The sequence below is a fragment of the Candoia aspera genome, chromosome 1 (genome assembly GCF_035149785.1).
Source record: "Candoia aspera isolate rCanAsp1 chromosome 1, rCanAsp1.hap2, whole genome shotgun sequence".
In the NCBI taxonomy this organism is placed as follows: Eukaryota; Metazoa; Chordata; class Lepidosauria; order Squamata; family Boidae; genus Candoia; species Candoia aspera.
The window spans coordinates 5,672,231-5,694,716 of record NC_086153.1 but is presented as its reverse complement, the minus strand read 5'-3'; the positions used below and the strand labels follow the sequence as shown (position 1 = coordinate 5,694,716).

The 22,486-nt window shown below is 43.2% G+C and overlaps 1 protein-coding gene across 4 annotated transcripts in view; it reads left to right on the top strand.

The window, feature by feature from the left end:
* The window catches only part of BCAS3 (BCAS3 microtubule associated cell migration factor), a 530,779-nt gene that overhangs the window by 237,535 nt on the left and 270,758 nt on the right, over positions 1-22,486 (top strand). For all 4 annotated transcript variants that reach the window (XM_063296564.1, XM_063296551.1, XM_063296543.1 and 1 more), the window contains 3 exons: positions 5,116-5,240; positions 6,369-6,534; positions 9,081-9,181. In XM_063296564.1, the coding sequence (XP_063152634.1) occupies positions 5,116-5,240; positions 6,369-6,534; positions 9,081-9,181 (392 nt within the window). The remainder of the gene's footprint in view (positions 1-5,115; positions 5,241-6,368; positions 6,535-9,080; positions 9,182-22,486) is intronic.

Genomic DNA, 22,486 nt, shown 5'->3' with positions numbered 1-22,486 from the left:
GTGGGCTGGAAGTAGAGAAATAAACCGCATTTTTATACTATGAGGGAGAAAAGATTTGCTGCCTCCCATGGTCTGCAAAAATCACCCCTTCTTCACTGTGCCTTGCATGGGAAAGGAAAAGGTATCCCCACTGGGTATCTCCTAGGATCCAGATGCTGCAGAGCTCTCGACATGGTCAATGGAAATATGGAAATATTTCTTCTGCAATGGCACACTACCTCTGGCTGCTGGTCCACCCCTTTGAAAAATTAGGCTTTTAATGTAAATAGGAGAGGGATAGTTTGAGTTGAAATGTGTTGAAGAATACCCCAAGATAACATTCAGCTTGAGAAGCAGGAGATGGTGGCAAACAAGCCCGTGGGCATTAATATTAAAGATCCTGACCTGATGAACTTTCCAATATGTATTTGATAATGTAAGTTCAGGAAGTGTTCCTCCTCCCCTATCCATCAGTGTTTAAAGCTAAGATAACATACCCTGTATCTCCTTTTTCCTCCTCCTGACTTAACTTTAACCACAAGAGTAATCATGTTTTACAAGACTGCCTTTCTTCTGTCTACAAAACATCATTCTTAAACTGAAAATGTTTTGGCACTGGAAGCTGGAGCTTCAGTGTGAGCTGGAGAAGACGTTTATTTTAAAGACACGGTGTAAATAGAACATACTTTATTCCATTTCCTTTAAAACTGTTTATACTTGCTTTGTGAAAAATCGTAGCTCTTTGGGGCATGCAGGGCTTGGGAAGAGAGCTGGGAGAAGTGACCTTGCAGATTATTGTTGGCTCCCAGGGAACAGCAGCAGATACCAAGAATTTCACTGCCCTCTCCCACCGGAAGTCCATGCACAGTCTCTACGTTGCTTGGGGTTAGGGCGACTTTCCATCTCTGACTTTTGACTTTTGTCCTGCTCACACAAATCTTGGTGCGGGGGAAGAGTAAACAATCATTCTTCCTCACTGTCATTTATTTATTTAATTTGTTTATCAAATTTTGCGGCCGCCCATCTCCCCCCAAAGCGGGCGGGGACTCTCTTTCATCCTGCCGAGATGAAAGTAGCGTGCATCCTAGATTTCCAGAAATCCTCTTATACAGTCTACCTCCGGCTCATTCCCTGTCAGGTGTATTCAGTCATAAATGTTCCCCATCCAATTCTTCTGTCAATCTGAGAATGGAAAAAACAATGAAAAGTTGAATTAATATCTCTGTATTTCCCTAACCTCTCTATTTTACACAGTACGGTCTTGCTGCATGCATTTTTCTATGCTGTTTTTGAGTCAGAATTGCATAATACAATTTTGAGACATGTACCCCCCCCAAAATAGTTGAATTCCAATCTGCAGGTATTTGGGAAAAAGTGCAAATTAGATTGGTTTATGTAAAGAATTATATAAGTAAATTTGTCCGCATCCCAAATCTTCTCACACAAGGTAGGACTGGGAAGAACTATTAAGTTTCTATTAAAGGTGGCCAAGTGGATCCCAGGGCTTGAATTAAGAGGAGGAGCAAAAAGGGATCTGAATCTCTTTTCCTATACTATTTTCACAAAACTGCCTTAAGATCCCTCCCTCTCTTTTCATCCGTTCACTCATATCTGATTTTTAGAGACCTTAGGATAGCATTTGCCTAGAATTGTTTGTGTGGGTGACACATAACATCTCAGCTCTGTTTTGCAACCCCCCAGCATCCTTCAACACTGAACCATCAAAATTTGGCTGCTGGTGACCTCTTTCGGGCTGCGCATGGTTTTTGCAAAGTTTTGTAAAAGTAACCGCCCAGAGTCCCTCTTTTGGGGGAGATGGGCGGTAACAAAATGTGAATAATAATAATAAAAAGTAAGATATTACGAGACTGGGGGAGACTTAATACTCCTACTTTGCTTTAAAAAAAAAAACTCACTCCCCAAACCTATACTCATGGTACCCCAACTGCAATCCCCCCAAAACTCCCAGTATTATTTTTTTAAAGAACATATGGAAACTATTTCAGATTTGCTAGTAAAGATGAGACTGTCATGTCATAGAACGACTCGGTTTCTACCTGTGTATTATTTTCAGTCCATTAATGAAGATTTCTGCATATTCCATTCAGAGAGTAAACCACTTAACCTTTGCTGCTTTAGTTTATAATATTTTCTCCCAAACCTCTTGCGAAGACTTCACAGAGTTCTGCCCTTCTCCGGTTCCGCGATGTTAATTAGGAAAGCAAATATCATTTACATGTCACAGTCTTTGGGAGATAAGCATCACAAGAAGAACCCTGCTGGATCAGTCTAGAATATTGCTTAAGGCTTCTAGGCCAGCGTCCCATTTCTTATAAAAGCCAATACTGTCATTGTTTTGTCTTCAATATATGATGTTCAGAAACGGTCTGCCTCTGACTATGGCCAGTGAGACTAGTTGCCGAAGACGGGCTCAAACGCAAATGAATCGGGCTGAAAGAGTTGTAGACAGGTGCACCCCTACACTGTCCTAAGCACTTTTTCGCCTTGGTAGCACTGCACAACCTCCCTTTTCTTGTTTGTTCTTATTTCTTTTTAGTTCAAATAACCATAGCTTCAGATGTCTCCAGTGTTGAAAGTGGAGTCTGCACATCTAGCTCAGCATGATTTGGGGCTTTTTGTAGAGGTTAAAACTATCCAGTCAGGGGTCCTAGCAAATTAAAATTGAGTGGCTAGACATCTACGTCTGTGGATATCTTCTGGGCCAGCCTCATGCACTTTGGGAAAATATTAATCCGGGCAACTTAACACAGAAACATAACCATAGTGGCTTGACTGTGGGCGGCCCCTGTTGCATTCTGTGGCTATGGTCATGGTGCCACAATGCAGCAGCATTAGATTTTCACGGAAAGGTCTTTACTTACCATGAGAATCTTTGGACTGAAGATGCTGGTGGATGAAGGTGGGAGGGACTTTTAGGTGATGCATATGTGCTACCTTTGAGCTGTGGGTCCTTTCTCTTCAGATGAAAAAGGAGCCCATTTCAGTTCAGACTGGGAGCCAGTTTGGTGTAGTGGTTGGCCTAGAAACCAGGAGGCTGTGAGTTCTAGTCCCTCCTTAGGCATGAAAAACTGGCCAGGTGACCTTGGGCCAGTCCCCCTCTCTCAGCCCAAGAGCCAATCAGGCATGGTAGGAGAGTTCCAGTCCCGCCTTAGGCATGAAAACCGGCTGGGTGACCTTGGGCCAGTCCGTCTCTCTCAGCCCAAGAGCCAATCAGGCGTGGTAGGAGAGTTCCAGTCCCGCCTTAGGCATGAAAGCCGGCTGGGTGACCTTGGGCCAGTCCATCTCTCTCAGCCCAAGAGCCAATCAGGCGTGGTAGGAGAGTTCTAGTCCCGCCTTAGGCATGAAAGCCAGCTGGGAGACCTTGAGCCAGTCCCTCTCTCTCAGCCCAAGAGCCAATCAGGCGTGGTATGAGAGTTCTAGTCCCTCCTTAGGCATGAAAAACTGGCCAGGTGACCTTGGGCCAGTCCCTCTCTCTCAGCCCAAGAGCCAATCAGGCATGGTAGGAGAGTTCCAGTCCCGCCTTAGGCATGAAAGCCGGCTGGGTGACCTTGGGCCAGTCCCTCTCTCTCAGCCCAAGAGCCAATCAGGCGTGGTAGGAGAGTTCTAGTCCCGCCTTAGGCATGAAAGCCGGCTGGGTGACCTTGGGCCAGTCCGTCTCTCTCAGCCCAAGAGCCAATCAGGCGTGGTATGAGAGTTCTAGTCCCTCCTTAGGCATGAAAAACTGGCCAGGTGACCTTGGGCCAGTCCCTCTCTCTCAGCCCAACCCACCTCACAGGGTTGTTGTTGTGGAGAAAATAGGAGGAGGAAGGAGTATTGGTATGTTTGCTGCCTTGAGCAGTATATGAAAAAAAAGGTGGGATAAAAATCTAAAAAAATAATAAGTTACAGATCTTGCTCAGTCTCTTCTGGTGGGTAACTACTCTGGAACCTTTCCCCGCCCTACGTTTTATAATCCCAAAGAACTGAGTTATAGGAAGGAAGGAAGGTAGGTAGGTAGGTAGGTAGGTAGATCATCTCCACCAAGTACTTAATAGCAACTCTCCATTAAGGTATGCATCTAGGTTTCATTCTATGAGGCATGCTTGCTTTTCTCTTCCCATTTGCCATACACATTTCTGCATGTTTGTCTAACTCGGCTTGTACTCCCGCTATCCAAAAAGCTGATAATTTGCATTTGCATTTGAATCAATGATGTCAGTAGTGAGAAAAATGCCTGCAAGTAATAATATGATTAAAGTTTGGGAATGGAATGCTTGGAAATAAACTTCTCCTCTGAATTTGTTACAGGCTGACCTCAAATAGTTATAAAATGTGTATGTGTACTTTAGTTCATATGGAGCTCTCAATATTATCCAAACATTGTTCCCTTTGATTGGCATTACTGTAGAATCCCAAATGCATCCATCGACGCAGGAGCAACCTAATAGGTTGAATCCTTATGCAGGGTGTGGTCTGCCTTGAGAAAGAGCCTTTGACATCTGGCCCTTGTCTACTGTATGTCCATCCCAAATTTGGTACACTTGGTGTTAATTCTGACAGGTGAGAATTCTTAACAAGACCCTTTATCAAAGTTATAATTTACCCTGTACTTCGGCCACCTCCAGATTGGCAAGAGGCATCAACTTTAATAGGACATATTGGGGAATCTACTTTGTTTTAGTTATGAGCTAAAAATCCTTCTGTATATATATATATATTTATTCCTGACTGCCCCAAACTGGCTTCAGAGGTATAATCTCGAGGCAGGGTGAAGAATCCTTTTCGTTCTTTGCAATCTGCTGCCAATCACTGAAACATCTACTAAGAGATTCTCCTGCTCACCCTTAGCCTCGAAGCCATTAGAAGCCCCTTCTTGCCGATCCTGGCTGGAGTCGCTGAACAAGTAATTTGTTAACATCCCCAGCTATTTCTGCCTTATGAAAGGGACATGTTGAATTTGCATTTCTGAAATGCTGAGCAGCCACAGTTCTGTCTTCAAGCTTTATTGATTCTCAGTAGTTCTCAGAAAATAAGTTCCCTGGCTTATATTGCACCTCCAGCAAATCTCCATTTGGTGGATTACTTCATAATAATTAGACTTTGATCTTCCATTCTCTCTCTCTCTCTTTCTCAAAGCAAAAGCAAACCAGCCCCGCAAATTTCACCCAGCAAATCTGTTGGAGGAGAATTCTGCGTTGCTGCTGCCTTTGGCTCCTCAAGGTCTTGGTTTGCAAGCAATCCTGGTCTTAAAAGAGAGAAAGGTTTGTGCAGAGACAAAACAACTGATGAACAGATGGATTCCATAATAAAGCTGCCTGAGGTTGCATGAGACCATTTGTCTGTCTAGCCCTTCTTTGCTGTGGCTTTCCAGCCTTTCTCTCCTGGCCTGGAAACGCCGGGCCCAGAGATATTTTGCAGGTGCCATGCCACCATGGAGTGGTTCCTTTGGGTTCTCCTTCTTTTGCCGTGATTTGGAATGATACCACTGGAGGTTGATGTCATTCTGGCCCCAGAGGGAGAAATGATGATTCTTATAATGGGAGGAATGGCTCATTCCAATTTGAATGTCAGCAAGAACTGAGTGATGGGGAAACACAAAGCACTGCCTGGCCATAGGCAAGCTGAACAAAGACATGAGAAATTCAAGGGTAGAGAAGCGTGTTGTAAAGAATCCAAGGTTAATGTATTTTGGATTGCTTTTTTCTGGGAAATTCCAAAAATAGCTCATAGTTTCTCAGCTATTCACCTTCCTGAGAACAGTGGTAGTATTAGTAGTTGTACTCATAGATTTTATTTATGTAGCCCCATTGATGTGCAAGGCGTCCGCTGTATAATGAATGATGGGAAATTCTGGGCAGGCAAAAAGGGATCAATTTGCACATAGTGCAGAGTTAAAATGCTGACTTTTTAAAGCCAAAGGTAAAGGAGTGATCCCTGACATGGATGGGACAAAAGGTCATCAATGGCTACTAGTCGTGACGGCAATTTATCCCTGCCAGGATTCCTCTCAATGCCTATTGCTGGGAACACAAGCAGGAGGATGCATTTACATTCATGTCCTCTTTGTGGATTTTCTGATAGGTAATCTGGTTGATTGATTGATTGATTTATCTATCTATCTATCGAATTTTACCGCCGCCCATCTCCCTCGCAAGGAGGAAGTCTGGGCGGTTTACAATAAAATAGAGTTAAAAGCCAAAAGAATTACAAATACAACAAATACAATGAAAGTAAGAAGGTAATGGAATCAAGATGGGCATTTATCAAGATGATTAATGGGAACAGAAGTTTGGAAGGCCCCTAGCTGTGTGAACCCCTTTGAGAGCTCATGTGAAATTTGTTAACGGTGAAAATAAAAATAAATATCCATTATTCTCATTTCCCAACAGATCAATCCAAACAGTTCACTGTTGAGTCTCTGTACATCATCAGCTGCTGTGGCACTTTGGTCGAGCACATGTTGGAACCTCGGCCTCTCAGCACCACCCCTAAGATCAGCGATGACACCCCACTGGAGATGGTGACCTGCCCACGAGCTAGTTGGACTCTTGTCAGGTAGCCCGACTTTCTCTGCTGAGGTTCATATTTTATTCTGGGTGTCTCTTTGAGCAAGGTTCAGGGGTCTGACGTGTTGATGTTGCTGCCCAAACAGCAGAGGGACTATAATCTACGGAAAGGAAAATTCCAGTCTCGGACCACAAATTCTGCTAGAGGTGCTCAGTTCTGCACCCATATACATTATTCATGTTGTCCATTTTTCATCATTCCTCTTGTTTTGCATCCTGCAATTTTAAATATCTATCATGGTTTTTCTTGCTGTATTCACATGTTAAGGCACCATCCCCATCCCTAATCTAATTCAGAAGTATCTTTGGTTCTAAGATTTCAATAGGCAGTGCTCACACGGTTTCAAATACAGTTTTAAAATCCTAAGTAATAGGAGCTTGATACTTCTTATTCTAAAACATGAAATCCTATGTCCAAAGAACAACATGTGTTTTTGGTGTTCCTGCATTGTTTTTCCACACACGTCTCTCTGTCCCGGGGTCTGGACTGGACTGTGTTTAAAACAAGCAGCTTTGGGCCAAGGAAACTTGAACTTCGTACGAGAGGTCAGAGTGCAATCAGTGGATGTTTGTGGTGAATTGAATCCCATTAAGTTGAATGTGATTTTCTTCCAGGTAAGTGTCTGTTCCTTGCAACCCAAAACCCAGGCCTTGCCTTCTTTTCCCCCTTGCTCCAAAATAGCTTGGAAAAGAGGATGGAAGGAAGCAGAAGAGTCCCATAGGCTGGTGAGCCCCTCAGAAGAGTCCCATCAGCCAGATCAAGCCTAGGGGCTGCCAACTTAGTCCTCAACTGCCTTCACTCAACTGAGTGAGACCAGTTGTCCTTTTCCAAGCTGGTCCATTTTGAAAGCTGTTTAGAGCAATTAGGCCTGATTTACAGAATAAAATGAAAGCTGGGTTGCTGAGAAAATATTGTCAGCACCTTTAACATTTTAAAATATTTCAATTGATTTTTTTTGGGTGGGAGGGAGTGGTAAGCTTCAGTCTTCTCCAATGCTCATTCCTGCCCTGAGCCAATCAATACATGCTATACCAAGGAGCCGCGGAGAGGCCAGCCCTAATTAAAATGACACCACAGTCTTTCAGGGCCATTATTGTCAAAACAAGTCACTTGTAATGGGATTGCAAATTCTAACCCGATCAATGTGTAACTTTACAGAACTTGGTTTTCACAGATTGGGAAGTCTTCAGATGCTTGCTTTCCTCTTCAGTAGTTATTTCAGCTCCACATTAGACATTATGAAAAGTATGTGGGCCACATGCTCTTGAAAACAGCTCAACATATTGTATTATATCCCTCCTCTCTAGGTACCTTCCAGATAGGTTGCACTTCTGTTCCCACAACCCTTATCCAGCATCACCATTTCCTAACCATTTGGCCATGCTGGGTGGGGATTACAGAAGTTGAAGTCCAGTTTACCAGGCATCATCTCATTAGACAATGAAAGGAAAAGAATAAGAAAAATAACATATTTTGTGTAATACATGTTTTCAACACGTTACTAAGAGGGTGATGAAGCCCATGTAATTCCCTCTAATACGTGAGCCTCGGTCTGAGAATTTAGTTAGCTTGATTTTCATCCAGGCAACATGGGCCCTGCATTTCATTCTTCTCAAATCCTGGAAGCATCAAGAGATCAGAAAGCCAAGAAGTGGTGTCAGCATTCTTTGTTCCCTTGCCGCTCTATAGTCAATTCAGTGGGTGGGTTGGGTATCAGTTCTGGTTTGCTGTTGTCATTGCCATGTTGCTTATAATAATAGTTACTGAAGCAGAGAAAGAGGTGCCAAGCTACAGTTTGAGGGTCAGAGACAGCCATTTTTAACACCCTCTGCACTTACAATGCACTTTATGTAGCCCCAAAACCATTTTAGTAAATGTACCGCACTGAATCCAAACCTCAGAAGTAACATCCCTGCTGTGAAAAAAGTCTATATTGTTTCTCTCGGCAAGGAAAACAGATCACACCACACTCTGTATGGTGCACCTGATTGAAATAGGAGAAAGGTGTTTATACCACTGTCTGCATCACGTGAAATAGGTTGTGTTTTCCTGGAAGGAAGGAGGTACCATAGCAATGCTCAGGCCCCTGCTTTGTCTTCAGAAGGTTCTAGGTTCAGTTCTGGGGTCCCCAGTGGAAAGGATCAGGAAGCGAATGATGGGAACAGCCACCTCAAGGGAGCCATCAAATGGCAGGATAGATAATATTGAGCTGGACAATTTGTCTGACAGGGAAGGAGGTATTCATCTAAGTTGATCCCTTTTCCAGAAGAACGAAAGTGTGAAGAATCCCTGTGAGTTTGCGTGCATTAGCATGCATAGGTCCTTTTTTAAAATACAATTTTATGGAGATCAGGCCTCCCACTACCCCTTTCCCATCTGTCTTGAAATATTCCATGCTCGGAGCAAATGACTTTAAATAATTATAAACACTGTATTCTCTTGCATAAATAATTGGATGTGATGACACAGATGCTGATTTTTTTCTCTCTCTCTCTTCCAGCTTAAATATTAATACTCTTGTGTCGCTTCCGCAGAGCTCCCCAGTGGAATGAACTGCAGCCGCCCTTTAACTTGAATCATCCGCTACTCCTGGCCGCAGATTCTGTGCAGTGCTACCAGTATCTGCTTCTTGGCTGTGAGTATCATGGAACGTTCCTTTTTGGAGGCTCAACATGTGGTGTTCTGTTGTTATTGTTCTTTTTAAAAAGATGAATGGAATTTGGTATGTAGAAACCATTGTAGCTGTTCCTCTTTTCCCATTAACAGCTTTACATGCAGAGGTCTGGGCATGCTTGTCAAGTCCTCAAGATCTGTAATCATGAAGCCTGTTGGGCATGAGTACCAGATCTCTGGGGGTGCCCCAAAGGTCTGCAATGGAAAAACAGTTGTCTTCACTTGAACATGGTCATCTAATGTGGTGGATTTTGGCGGTGCAGCTGGTTCTCAGGAAGGAGGGAGCATATTCCAAGGAGGTGGAAGAGATAAGAGGAGGCACAGTCTGGGAAGCGAATGTGGGAAAACGAAGAGGTTCAGGATAGCCCCGTCCTACAGCCTCCCAGGTTATTTCCCCTTAGGTTAGGTAGAGTAGCTTTAGCCTGGCAAGATTCTGTCTACACGGTGTGAGGAAATAAAGAACTGGTTTGAATGGACTGATTCTTCGTCATTCTTGGTCTGGGCCTGACATCAAGCTCTACGCAACTGGCAGCCCTCACAAGGCAGGGGAGGCTAGTACCATTTGCCCTGCAGAACTTTTTGGCGATCATGCAGAAGGCACAGATGAAGGCATTGGGGCTCCAGTGCCATCCCAGTTGAAACAGCATTGCTGATGCAACTTCACAGTCACATATTCTACAACACTAGAGTTGATTGCTTTGATTGCCACAGCTGATAAGTCCATTTGACACCCAATAAAATAAATCAGGAGGATGAATTTAATGTCCAAGATACTGAAAGGGTTGAAATGGTCTTAACACGACAAAAACTCTTTTTTAAAAAATAGTGGCATTGTGACATCACGCTAAGAGCAAACCACCTGAGGCTCTTCAGCTATTACTGGATTGTATCCTGATCATTAGGTGTCTTGACCAAGGCTTGAGCAATAACTATGGGTCCCATTAAAGGAAGAGATCTGCAACCACTTAGCCCTCTGGAAATTCAAGGTCCTTAGAAATGAAGTCACTTTTTGCGCAAGGTTGCATGAAAGAGGGTTGTGTCAATCTACGACCCCACCAGTTTGTGGCAAAACACAATTCTCCCCCCATTTCCTTCAATCACATAAAAGCCAAGCTCAGAGAGTCAAGAGATGTCATATGAATGGTCAGGACTTTTCCTGAGGAAAATGAGTGTTGTGGGACAGCAAGACTTGGCAACTGGTGGGGGTTGTGGTGGTTGTTGTTGTTTATTCGTTTAGTCGCTTCTGACTCTTCGTGACTTCATGGACCAGCCCACGCCAGAGCTTCCTGTCGGTCGTCAACACCCCCAGCTTCCTCAGGGACGAGTCCGTCACCTCTAGAATATCATCCATCCACCTTGCCCTTGGTCGGCCCCTCTTCCTTTTGCCTTCCACTCTCCCTAGCATCAGCATCTTCTCCAGGGTGCCCTGTCTTCTCATTATGTGGCCAAAGTATTTCAGTTTGGCCTTGAATATCATTCCCTCAAGTGAGCAGTCTGGCTTTATTTCCTGGAGGATGGACTGGTTTGATCTTCTGGCAGTCCAAGGCACTCTCAGGATTTTCCTCCAACACCACAGTTCAAAAGCATCGATCTTCCTTCGCTCAGCCTTCCTTATGGTCCAGCTCTCGCAGCCATATGTTACTACGGGGAACACCATTGCTTTAACTATGCGGACCTTTGTTGTCAGTGTGATGTCTCTGCTCTTAACTATTTTATCGAGATTTGTCATTGCTCTTCTTCCAAGGATTAAGCGTCTTCTGATTTCCTGACTGCAGTCAGCATCTGCAGTAATCTTCGCACCTAGAAATACAAAGTCTTTCACTGCTTCTACATTTTCTCCCTCTATTTGCCAGTTATCAATCAAGCTGGTTGCCATTGTGGTGGTGGGGCAAGGAAATAGTAGCCTTCACTCTCTGCTTGGGAGTTATCAGAAGCTATTGAAAAGGATGCTGGACCATGCATAGGTTGGGCTAATCAAGATGGCCCCTTTGTATATTCTTGTATATCAAGATGACCTCTTTTGTATATTATCAGTGGCTGAAATGGTTAGTTTCTTTTCAGCAGCAGTACATGCTGTGCTACCTTTTCAGTATACTTCCCTTTGGATAACATTGTAGGAAGTGGTGTTTTGTTTTGTTTTCAAGTGGATTATACTACTACTTTGTTAGCTTCCTTCCATTTTGGGGAGTTTTAGTTGATTTCTTTTTACAGTTCAGCCTAATTACTTTCTGTGACTTCCTGACTTCATTTGATATTTACTGAACCTGGTGTTTCTTTTTTGAGTGTCCTGTTTTAGTTAATACTGCTTTAATTCTGTTCTGGAAGGATGAGCTTTGAAAATCACAATCCAGCATACTGTAGTCACTTCAGATTTATGAGTTTGTGGCATTGTGTTTGTTTTGTTCATATCCCCAAACGAAGAGTAGGCCAGACACAAATGCATTTGGGGACTGTAATTAATGCGACGACAACAATGACATGCAGTCAAATTGTCACTCTTGAAAGACAGAATCTGAGAGGACACAGTCATAACCCACCTCAAGGTAAATAAGAAGCAGCTTCATAAACAAAATGGTAAAATCTGCAGGCCTGTTCCTTTGTCCTCGAGAGCAACTACATCAGTGGGCAATGCCAGCAGCAATCACTCCTCCTCATTTTCAGTCTGCACTTCAGTACCCTTTTATGGCATTGCTATTGGTCTCAAGCCTGGTTTTCTTTCCGGCTTTCTCTCCAGACTCAGCAGGAGAAATTTATTGTTAGCACATCCATCCCTCTCCTAAGTTCGGTGGGGATGGCCATGGACTCAGGCAGCAAGCAAGACAAGTCCTATAATCAGGATTCTTTTCTTAAAGAAGGCTCCACAAAATAAAATTATTACCCCCACATTGACATGCCAGGCTCTTTGGTTCTTCATGTAACAATCTTCTGATTGATTGATTGATTCATTGATTATGTGCCATCAAGTCGTTGTCAACTCTTGGTAACCACATAGATACATTTTCTCCATGACGATCTGTCCCTAACCTAGTCTTTCAGGTCTTCCAACGGTGCCCCCATCGTCACTGCAACTGAGTCTATCCATCTTGCTGGTGGTGGTCTTCTTTCCTTCCACTGTTCCTTCTCGTTCCTTCCTACCTAAACTTATTTCAGAAGTTGGTTTCAAACTGTGATGACATCAGAACTTGATGATGTCATGATATCATAGAGCAACTCTGCCTTTCATTCTTACACTGTGAAGTTGCACGTATCTGCGTAAGTAACAGATTTTGTGTTGTGATATCACAATCCCTGTTTCCTTATCTGTTCCCCCTTCCCTTCTCTGTTTACAACTTAATGTTGTAATTCTATTTCATATCTTGCATCTTATGGAGTACCTTATATCTTAGCTCTATCTTAGCTCTAACTCAAGTTTACACTGCCTATATGGTATCCCTGGCCCAAAGTCCCTTGTGTGCACAGCAAGTCTTGGACTTTCTGTCTGGAGCTGATGCTTGGGGTTGCTGCTGGGTAGAAACCCTGAGGTTCTAGCAGCTTCCTCTTCTGCTGCTGAGCACTGCATCTTCAGGCCTTTCTTTAGTTGCTGCCACCACCCTTGGTTTCTATGGGAGGGCTGCTAAAATATGGGCTACGGAGGAGTGCTCCACTCCTCTGTAGATACTTTTCAGCACTGTGGGCTTTCCCATAGCATTGCTGGCACTTTGGGTATTGATGCAACCCCCTGGACTGGGGATGCAGTGTCCTGGACCTCACTCTATGCTGCCAACGCTCCAAACTTCTTACTGTTGCCAGCACTTTGGCATTTTGCATGCTCTCCTATGCCCTGGGTCACCTTGTGAAATTGCCAGTGGCCTGGTCCATGCTCTGTCGCCAGCATTTTGTGCCCTTTAGAAGAGACTGCCAGCACTCTGAACCTCTTCATTATATAGCTAAAGTCTTTACCTGTGTGATCTTTGCCACTGCTCCTGCCATACTCTGTCACTGCTTCGCTCCCACTGGTCTGTGGCTGACATTCTGTGGCATCTTTTCAGGGCTTCAGCTCATGGTCCATTGCTATTTCTTTGGACTTCTTCCTTCTTCAGACCATTTCTCTTCTGCCTCTTCTCCCATGACATCTTCAAGATCTCTAAAGTAGCCAGCCGCCTTTTTTAAAGAGCTAGCTCATTGATCCTTCAGGGCATTGCCCTTAAATGGTACAAGCAAAAAGAAGGCAATGAGGATTTCACCACTGTGTATCCTCCTTGTACAGTCTCCAGCCCAGCATGGCTGCTGCTTGAACTTGGTCTCTCTCACATTTTCCCCCTGGTGCTCTAGTCATTTCAATGTGAGCATAGTCTCTGTTGTGGAGCAAGCTTCTGATGGCTACAGTTCTATGCATGACAGAATTCTTGAATCATAAGGGAACCTGAGGTCCCTTTTTTCCTTAATGTTTGTTGGTACTGGTTTTTGCACTGTTGTTAATGTATTGTTAGTCACCCAGAGTCACATCTGAGAGATGGGTGGCCATATAAATTGATTTAATTAATAAATAAAATAAGTGTCCAAAGGTGAATTATGTTCCCATGGAGTTGACACTCCTTCAGATAACTAGATTTTAGTCAGGGGAAGATGTTAAAGCAGCTTGGGGACATTTTACCAGATGTTGGGCCAAATTCACAGCCTGTTTTTTCTGCAATCATTAGAGTACCTTTCTGTTCACTGTGAGCATTTTCCTTGGTGGGTGAAGTTCCTTTTCAGACCTGATCTTGCCCTTCAGATGACTCCTCCATCTTTTGTCTGTGTCTATGCATTTCACGTCTCTTGAGGATTCCTGGCTCGAGATGTGCAAATTTCATCTTGCTCTCTCAGACGCTAATTTGTGCGTGAAAACTGAAAAAGTGGAGACTCTAATTTAATATCTCTAGATCCCAGGCAGCAAAGTGGAAGCGCTTAATCCAATCGGCTCTACTGATGCCAAGCCTTCTGTAGCATATTCTCTTGCATGGGCAGATATCTTTGGTGCTATCTGGGGTGTGTTGCTATGGTGAAGAGGACGAGGCCAGTAAACTAATTTCACAGTTAAAGGAAGAAAAAAAAAATAACCATAAAGAGACTGTAATATTTCTGTAGAGTAGAAGAAGAGAAGAAACCTAGAAAGGCAGTCTCTGGCTCTTTCTGGGATGTTTTTAGAACATGCCTGCTGTTCTCTTCCTTTCCTTTCATAAATATGGACCAGAGGTAGGACCCAGTCACAGGGGCTGTAGATTATCCTTTCCCTGACCCATGGGGGGATATTTCCAGGCAGCATCCCGATCCGAGGAAATGGTGCAGGAGCAAGCATGAATCATTGTGGGGAGCAGACTTCCCAAGAGGCACTGATGGAGCTCAGAATTGTAACCCAGTGATATCTGTGGCCACCACATATGACTTACAGTGGCAGGAGGTAGCGTGGTGTGTCCCTGTGTGGTGAGCATTAGGTGGTTCCTGCAGGTGAGCTGCCAACAGAAAATCATGTGACAGCAGTAGGATCTTGTGGATCAATGTTTCTCCATCTCAGCAACTTTAAGATGTGTGGACCAACTCATCTGACTGGGGAATTCTGGAAGTTGAAGTTCACACATCTTAAGGTTGCTGAGATGGAGAACCACTGCGTTCAGACCCCCAGAATGTATTTAAAAATCTCTTCCTCCTGTTGGAAGGAAGCAGCAGCTTAGTTTTTTCAAGACCCATCATGGTTGGCTAAGATGAGGGACCACCAGGGAACCCTGGGGTTATACCCTAGTATGGGAAGTTAAAATCTTCTGGAAGAAGGCAGTGGCAACCCCATTCCCTGTTGCTAGGAGGATAAGGATCTATGTCCACGTAGCTCAGCACGATGGAGACTTCACTTTTTTTATTCAGATACCTGGCAGTGTGTGATGGGAAGGACGATTAGACTGTTCCATACACAGGGGTGCCCCTTGAGAAGGTGTCTACTTCCCCCTCCATTCTACTTGATGTTTTAAACCACATGCAAGGTGCAGCTGGATTTCTGGATCTGGCCAACACATATCCTTTAGTTATTTGCATCAATGTGTATGCCAATCTCCATCAGATTCAGAGCCCGCCCGATGAAACCAGATTAATTGTCTTGATTAGGACAAAGTCTGTTGAGTATCTAAAACAGTGCCGGTTTGAAACAGAACCAGTTACAAGGACTGGCAGCTGGGGCCTTGGAGATCATTTAGTCCCCGGCTGCCAGTCCTTCCCACCCAACCACTGTGGCCACAACATTTATAGAAATGACAGAGCCAGCAGTTGTTTCCTATGGTTAATAATAGAGCCGGCAGCCCAAATCAAATGGACGTCCACGTGGAGGCAGAGTCTGAATCCAGGGGAGAGGGAACAAACAGAGCAACTTTCCCTGAATCCCATATTTCACTTGATTCTCATGGTGTGTCCCTGAATATCTCGGGTGCGTTGATGTCCTTAACTCACCCAAGATGGCATGGGCTCTGTTATCTTGACAGTTTGCGCCTTAAAGCCATAATCAAGTAAAAACTCAGTTTGCCTCTCAGCTTGGGCTGGAGGAAAACAAGACAAAACTATTATGTGCAATCTTGCAAATCACGTCTGTTGCACTGTAGGATGCTGAGGCGACGAGATCCCTTTAAATACAAGAAGATGGCAGAAGCTGGGGGCGGGAACCCTACCTGAGGTTGCTCCTGAAACGTCTGTCGAAGCACGAAGCCTCTGCTTACCTGCAGTGACAATGTAATGGTCTCACATTAGCCGCGGCGGCCTGCAGTTTGATGCGCGATCGCTTCCGTCAGTATGTTTAATTGCCAGCAAATGGCCAAATGGGAAGTTGGTGTCTGCCCTGCGAGCGGTAAAAGGAATTCTGGCGCCATTTCAGGGTCGCGATTTGTATCTGTCTATCAGAGTTCAAAATGCAGCCGTTTTCTCTCTGTTTCAGTCTTCTGTATAGCATTTCTGCCGATTGTTTGGCTCCATTAAGGGTGCAGTGGGGGTGGGGGTGGGAGCGTGGGGGGGTGAGAAATAAAAGCTTGAATGGTCCGAGCCGCAAGGGGCTACGGATAAGCCCTTTCTTTGTCCAGGCTCAGAACACTGCATTAGGTCTCATTATCCATTTATAATAAGTGACCTTTGCCCCCCAGGGTCATTGAAAAAATACTCTGTGTGCTTTTCTAACAGAAGGTCCCCCTCTATTAGATGACAGATGCAACAATGAAGAGTCTGATAGTCCGGTGGAAGGGTGTTCTTTGGGGTGGGGGGAGGAAGATTTATAAGTATACAGTCAAAGCTGCCTCTTCCTTCTCTTTCATCTTCTGGGGACAATTTAGAGCCACCCAGAGAATTACTCAAGTTGAGGAGGAGGAGGAGGAGGAGGAGGAGGAGGAGGAGGAGGAGGTGATGATGATGATGATGATGATGATGATTTCTCTGAATTTAGTTGGGAGCCAATTTTGAACAGCTCTTAGAAAATGACATGGCAGTTGTTTAGAAATTTTTTAAAAAAACCAAATCTTGCAGCAACAGCCTTGAAGGGTGGGAACAAGGAAAGCATTGTGTGCTTGAAAGCCATGTGCAGAGCCATTCCCCAAGGGAGCTTATAATTGGACTCACACAGACGGGTTATTTTCTTGGGGTGTGTGTGAAGGGATAAGTGACATCTGCCACCGAGGCTTGAGGGCAGAATGCCCCTCTTGTAAGGTAGCATGGCGTACCTGACATTTTTAAGAGTAAGCTCTGCCTTGCTTTTTTCTTCAAAAGACTGGGCAGGGTCAGTTTCTATCAAGGTGATGTTGGGGCAAGGATCACCTGCAAGGGTGTGGGAGTAAGAAAGAATTCGTAAGAATCTTGGAGTATCTCTGCTGGGCCAAGACCAAAGGCCCATGGAATCTTAGATGCTGCCAACCATAGTGATAACCAAGTAGGTCCCCTGGAAAGTCTTCAGCCACCTTTTCTCATTATTGCTCCGCAGGATCTGACACACAGAAGCAAGCTTCTTCAGGGCTAGATTAGATCTAATCTAATGGCCAGTAATGGGCTTATTCTCCACAAATACTGTTGCTTTCATTATTAGGTTTCTCTACTATCTTTCCTTCAGGAGCCCAAGGAAGCGTGCATAGCATTCCTTTCACCAATTTTCCCCTCTATCACCCTGTGAGGTAGGTGGGATTGACAGAAAGCAACCTATCGAAGGTTACCCAGTGACTTTCTATGGCTGAGAGTAGAACTGAACCAGGGTCTTCCCAGTCCTAGTCCAAAACTCTAACTAGTATACTACACTGGCCCTTGTTATAGTTGATGGATTGATTATGTGCTGTCAGGTCGTTGTTGACTCTTCGTGACCACATAGATAGATTTTCCCCAGGAGGATCTCTTCCCAACCTGGTCCTTCCATCACCATCATAATTCAGTCCATCCACCTTGTTGCTGATCATCCCCTTCTTTTCCAACGTTATAGACTTCTCTGGAGAGCTAGGTCTTCACATAATACATCCATGTGACTTAATAGGATCCTTTAAAGGATCCTACCCATTAAAGCTTACTTAAACAATAACGTCTATTAAGCAAGAATATCACAAATGAATTAAATGCAGTATTGTAAGGCTCACAGCCTCCACATTGGTTTGGATTTTTAGAAATGATTCAGAAAGCATAAAGGAGCTGCTTATAAAATGGGCAGGGGTGCAAAGCTACTGCCACAGAAGATAGAGCCAAAAATTAAAGTTATTTGGTCAGAATGGGACACTGAGCTGAGAAGATGAAATAGCAGAAAGCTATGAAAGATGTTGCATGTAGGGGCCACAAATCCAAGCAGCAAGTATATGATGGATAAAACGAATCTAGGCAGGATCTGGGCTCTTAGTTAATCACAAGCAGAATGTAAGCCAGCAGCACAATGCTAATGTTTGAAAAAATCCAAGGCAATTTTAGAGTAGTATCCAGATAAGGAAAAATCCTAACCCCACTCTCGTTGGCATTTGGTTAGGCTTAATCTAGATTTCTAGGTTCAGTTGTGGGTGTCAACATCTTAAGAATTCCATTGACAAACAGGAAAATCTCTTTTGGAAGGGAAGTGGGTGGTAAGAGATTTGTAAATTAGTTCTTAGTCTTCGAAGCTGATTGTATGTTGGGAAAGCTGGCACTGGCCAACTTCAGCCTGTGACGTAGGAATTGAGGAAGCTCCTTATCTGTCGGTCCTCTGATTTTCTCATTCAATAGGCGGTGGCATTCCAAGGTCTCAGGCAGAGATTGAGTCCAAGGGCTACAGTGACCCCCATATCTGCGGCATATTATTTGTTGCACCAACAGATGCTGGAAGTAAGGAGCGATACTATCCTTCTCTGAGGAACCAGGATTGCCAAATTTTGGAAAGTATCAGACAGAAGATGACCCTGCTAGAGAATAAGCTGTGTTGCCATTATAGCAAACCAAGATTTCGTCGGAATAATAAAACCTGCTCTGCGCTCATACCCTTGTCTGTGACATTGTGATGCAAGCACAGAAGGGATGGCTTTTGCATTGCAATACCAGGATGGGCATTTTTGTCACGTGCCTCCCCTCTGCCTCCCTGCAGATGCCCATGATAGGACAAAGCCAGCAACCTGAATTGGGTATAGAAGCATACTTATACTTCCCCAACAATACATGAAAGGGCAACAGCATTGAATTATGCATTAGATTCTGTTCTGCTTGTTTGTTTCCTATCTCTGTCACTGGGGAAAGGCGCCTTCAGTTTACAAACACTTTGCCCTTCAATAGATTTATTGAGAAGGCCTACAGAAATCAGGAGGAGACTGATGGCAAGAATTAATATATTAACTGGTCTGCAGCGTTCTTTGACAAATTGCTTACTAAATACATCAAAATGGATTGACTGTTGTGTGCTTTTGAATTGACAAATGAGTGCATTAAAGGGAAGGAGAGAAATCCATTAATTACAGCTGCCCTCGACTGTAGGAAATGTAATGATATAAGTATGGATTTTGTTAAAACAAACAAACAAAAGATAACCCCCGCCTCCTTTGACTTTGTTGAACGGGTTCCTGGTAAGCTTACGTGGCACATCTTCCTTCTTCAATCTCTGCTGGGAGGTCTCGGAGGCAGGAGCGTGACTGGTCTTGAAGCTGTCAAAATGGCTTTCTTACTGTGTCACCTTCCGCCCCGTTATAAAAGGCAAATCTCTTTCCAGAATGACACCTATGGCACGGAACATGACGTATTGTAGGTGGTTTGGGGTGGGGTGGGGTGGGGTGTTACCTAAATCAGACCAAAGCAATCAGTGCTGAAGGACAGTCTTTCTCGGGGATTCTCTGGCCCTGCCTGGGAATGGATTTGGGACCTTCATCTGAAGAGGTTCATCTTATAGGACAGAGTCTGAGAATTCCCATAGCACACAACTCAAGCCTGTCAGATCCAGGGTGAATTAAGACTATCTCCTAGATAACATGTGACAGTCTTCCACCGATATTCTTTTTGGGAACTTTCTGTAGAGAAGGTTTATTTCAGGAAGACACTTTCACTGGCACTGCTGTAATTGAAGAAATCTAAGCTATCTGCGCTACTCAAACTGGACCTCTCAATCATAGTCTTTGATTGCCCTAATTTTGGCAAGTCAGCTGGGGAAAGGCAAAGGGAAGGAGATGAAAATACCGGAGAGAACCTCCAAGACAGCTGGGTGTACATGTTTGTCCAGTTCTGATACAAGCAGATTTTCATTTATTTTTAGAATAAGTTTGCTGGCCTTAAAAACCAGGTTTTTGATGAAAATCAAGAGAAGTATAAGATAAAGTAGGTTTAGGTTGTGGATTAAGTAGATTGGAACAGCTCAGAGGATTTTTAGGGTTTGGGATGGCTTAGAGTTTTGCCATTGCTCTTTTGAAGGACCAAGGGGATGGACAGAGTTGGGAGGGAAGAAGGGACCTGGAAGGAAGGTGGATGCCCCAGCTAGTTTGTGTGTTGCGTTTATTGGATTTGGCCTGAATTCACGGAGGAACAAGGTTCGCTGGTGGAACAGAGTACTGTTCGTGCTGAAGACTGCCTGGTGAAGGCCATTCATTCAGGACAATGCACATGATACCTTCCAAGAAGTAGATCTTACAGTTAAAATGATGTTAGTTACCTTAGATATTTTAGCTCCTAGTTTTGTTCATTTTGCTTTGGTGGTTTTGGCAACTTTCATGTATACTTACAACATCCAGTAATTTTTGTGTTAGTAGATATGAGAGGTTGTATCATACTAAAATTTTTATGATGCCTACCAAATTTGTTTTCTAAAGCATCTGACAAATCCAAGTAAATAGACTGGTTCATGGATGCTGTTAAGACCATCAGCCATATATAACATGCTCTTTCTAAGCAACTTCTTATTTTCCAGATGTGTTGGACTGTAATTCCCAGAATTTTCAGCTAGCCAACCATATCGCCTGTCAGGCTAGGAGTTATCATCCAACACAGTTGGAAGGTATCATTTTGAAGGAGGTGGTCTAAAACTTAGGCACAGCTCCTTCATCTTACTTTCCCATCTTCCACCAGATGTAGCCAATGATGCACGAATGTATACTATTTGTTGATTTGCAATATCTAGTTTTGATCTCGGTTATGATGGAGTTTTTTGAAGACCATCTTTGTTCAGACCATGCCCATGGCCTGCCCTTTGGCCCTTAATCACAACTGAATGGGCCTGAAGACTAACTAGACTTTTTCATTAGGAAGCTAATGATATTACGTCACCATTTAGACATGTTACATGTTTTAGTACCAGTTGCAGTGATGTACACATTGAGTTGTGCTGTCCAAATGGAAAGTTAAATATTCCTATTTTCTCTGGCTTCTCTCTTCATGTTGTATTTCTTGAGCTTGTTGTGAAAAGTTGCATTTTTGTTCTCCTCTTAGAATTATGCTCACTTTCGGCACGGTAATTAATCTAGGCAGTGTCCTTGTCAAGATAACTTAACTGTTGTTGTGAGTTAAATGAAAGCCAGGCTTGTTTCTCTGGATTAAAATCTAGTTGTCCTGGATGTGAAGACCTTAGAATCCGCAAATAAATAAATAAATAAATAAAATAAGTGGGTTGGTGTAGCAAACTGAAGATGTTTCTACAAAAGAGTCCCTTTTGGGAGATGGGCGGTGATAAATTTGATTAATAAAATAATAAATAAATAAAAAGTTGAGCTGACAATCATGGCAAAGATTGAGGAACTGGTGAGTAGACTGGTTTCTCAGAACTTCTCCGGATAAGGAGATCTCCCACATGTGCTCCAGACGACTGCAGGAGGAGACAGTGATTTTCCGCAGGTTTGAGCACCAGGGAACGAAGGGATCAGCCGTCTTGCTCACAACTACGGCGGAGCCTTTTGAAAGACACTAAGTTTGCAAGCCTCACTTTCTAATCATTTTCAGAAATTGCTTATTAGCCATCTTAAAGCTATTAGAGACCTTCAGAACAACAGGTCTGAAAAGTAGTCAGGTGAGTTTATCTTCAATTTTGAACAAAAGAAAAAATATTTATAAGCTTCAGAACTTAAAGAATTTGAAATAAACAGCAAAAAGCTAAATAAGATTTTGATCTAAGAAAGTTATAGATGGATTAAGGGTCTAGATAAATATGGAATATTGACTTTCACTGTAAGACTTTGGAATTAACTATAAAAAATAAATAGCTTCTTGTGCGAAGCAGACTTATTTTGGCTATCTTGGCTATTATAAGTCATAACAAAGATAAGTTATTTTATGTTTTTAGAAACTGGACACTAGAGGGGACTAACGATTCTAAGTAGAAGGAGGGGAAAATTTAAGTTCTTGATGTCGGTTAATACTGGGACTAACAAAATGATACAAAATGTTATAACATTAGAAATATTAAAGTTTTGAAGAATGGAGCCAGAAGTTAGTAACTACAATATCAACACTGTCAGTAATGATGTCTGCTTCTATGGATAGACTATGTCCAAAAGATGTTAATGAAGGAATGACAGATATGGACAAATTTTATCTGAAAAAACAGAGAAAGTACCGAAAGTGGAACTACAAATGACAGGCCAAGAGAATGATTTGTAGAAAGATGCTTTACTGGATATACAAAAGAAACTGGCTGAAGTTTTAAAAATTAAAAGGGAAATACAAATGATAAACCAAGAGAATGACCCAGAAAATGTTTTTTTTATTGGGTCTACAAAAGAGGCTTGTTAAAGCCTTGAAGAAATTTGTGTGATGGAATAAAGAAGAATTAAAGAGAAATCAAATCCTATGAGAATATTTGATTGAATTAAAGTTTAAGACT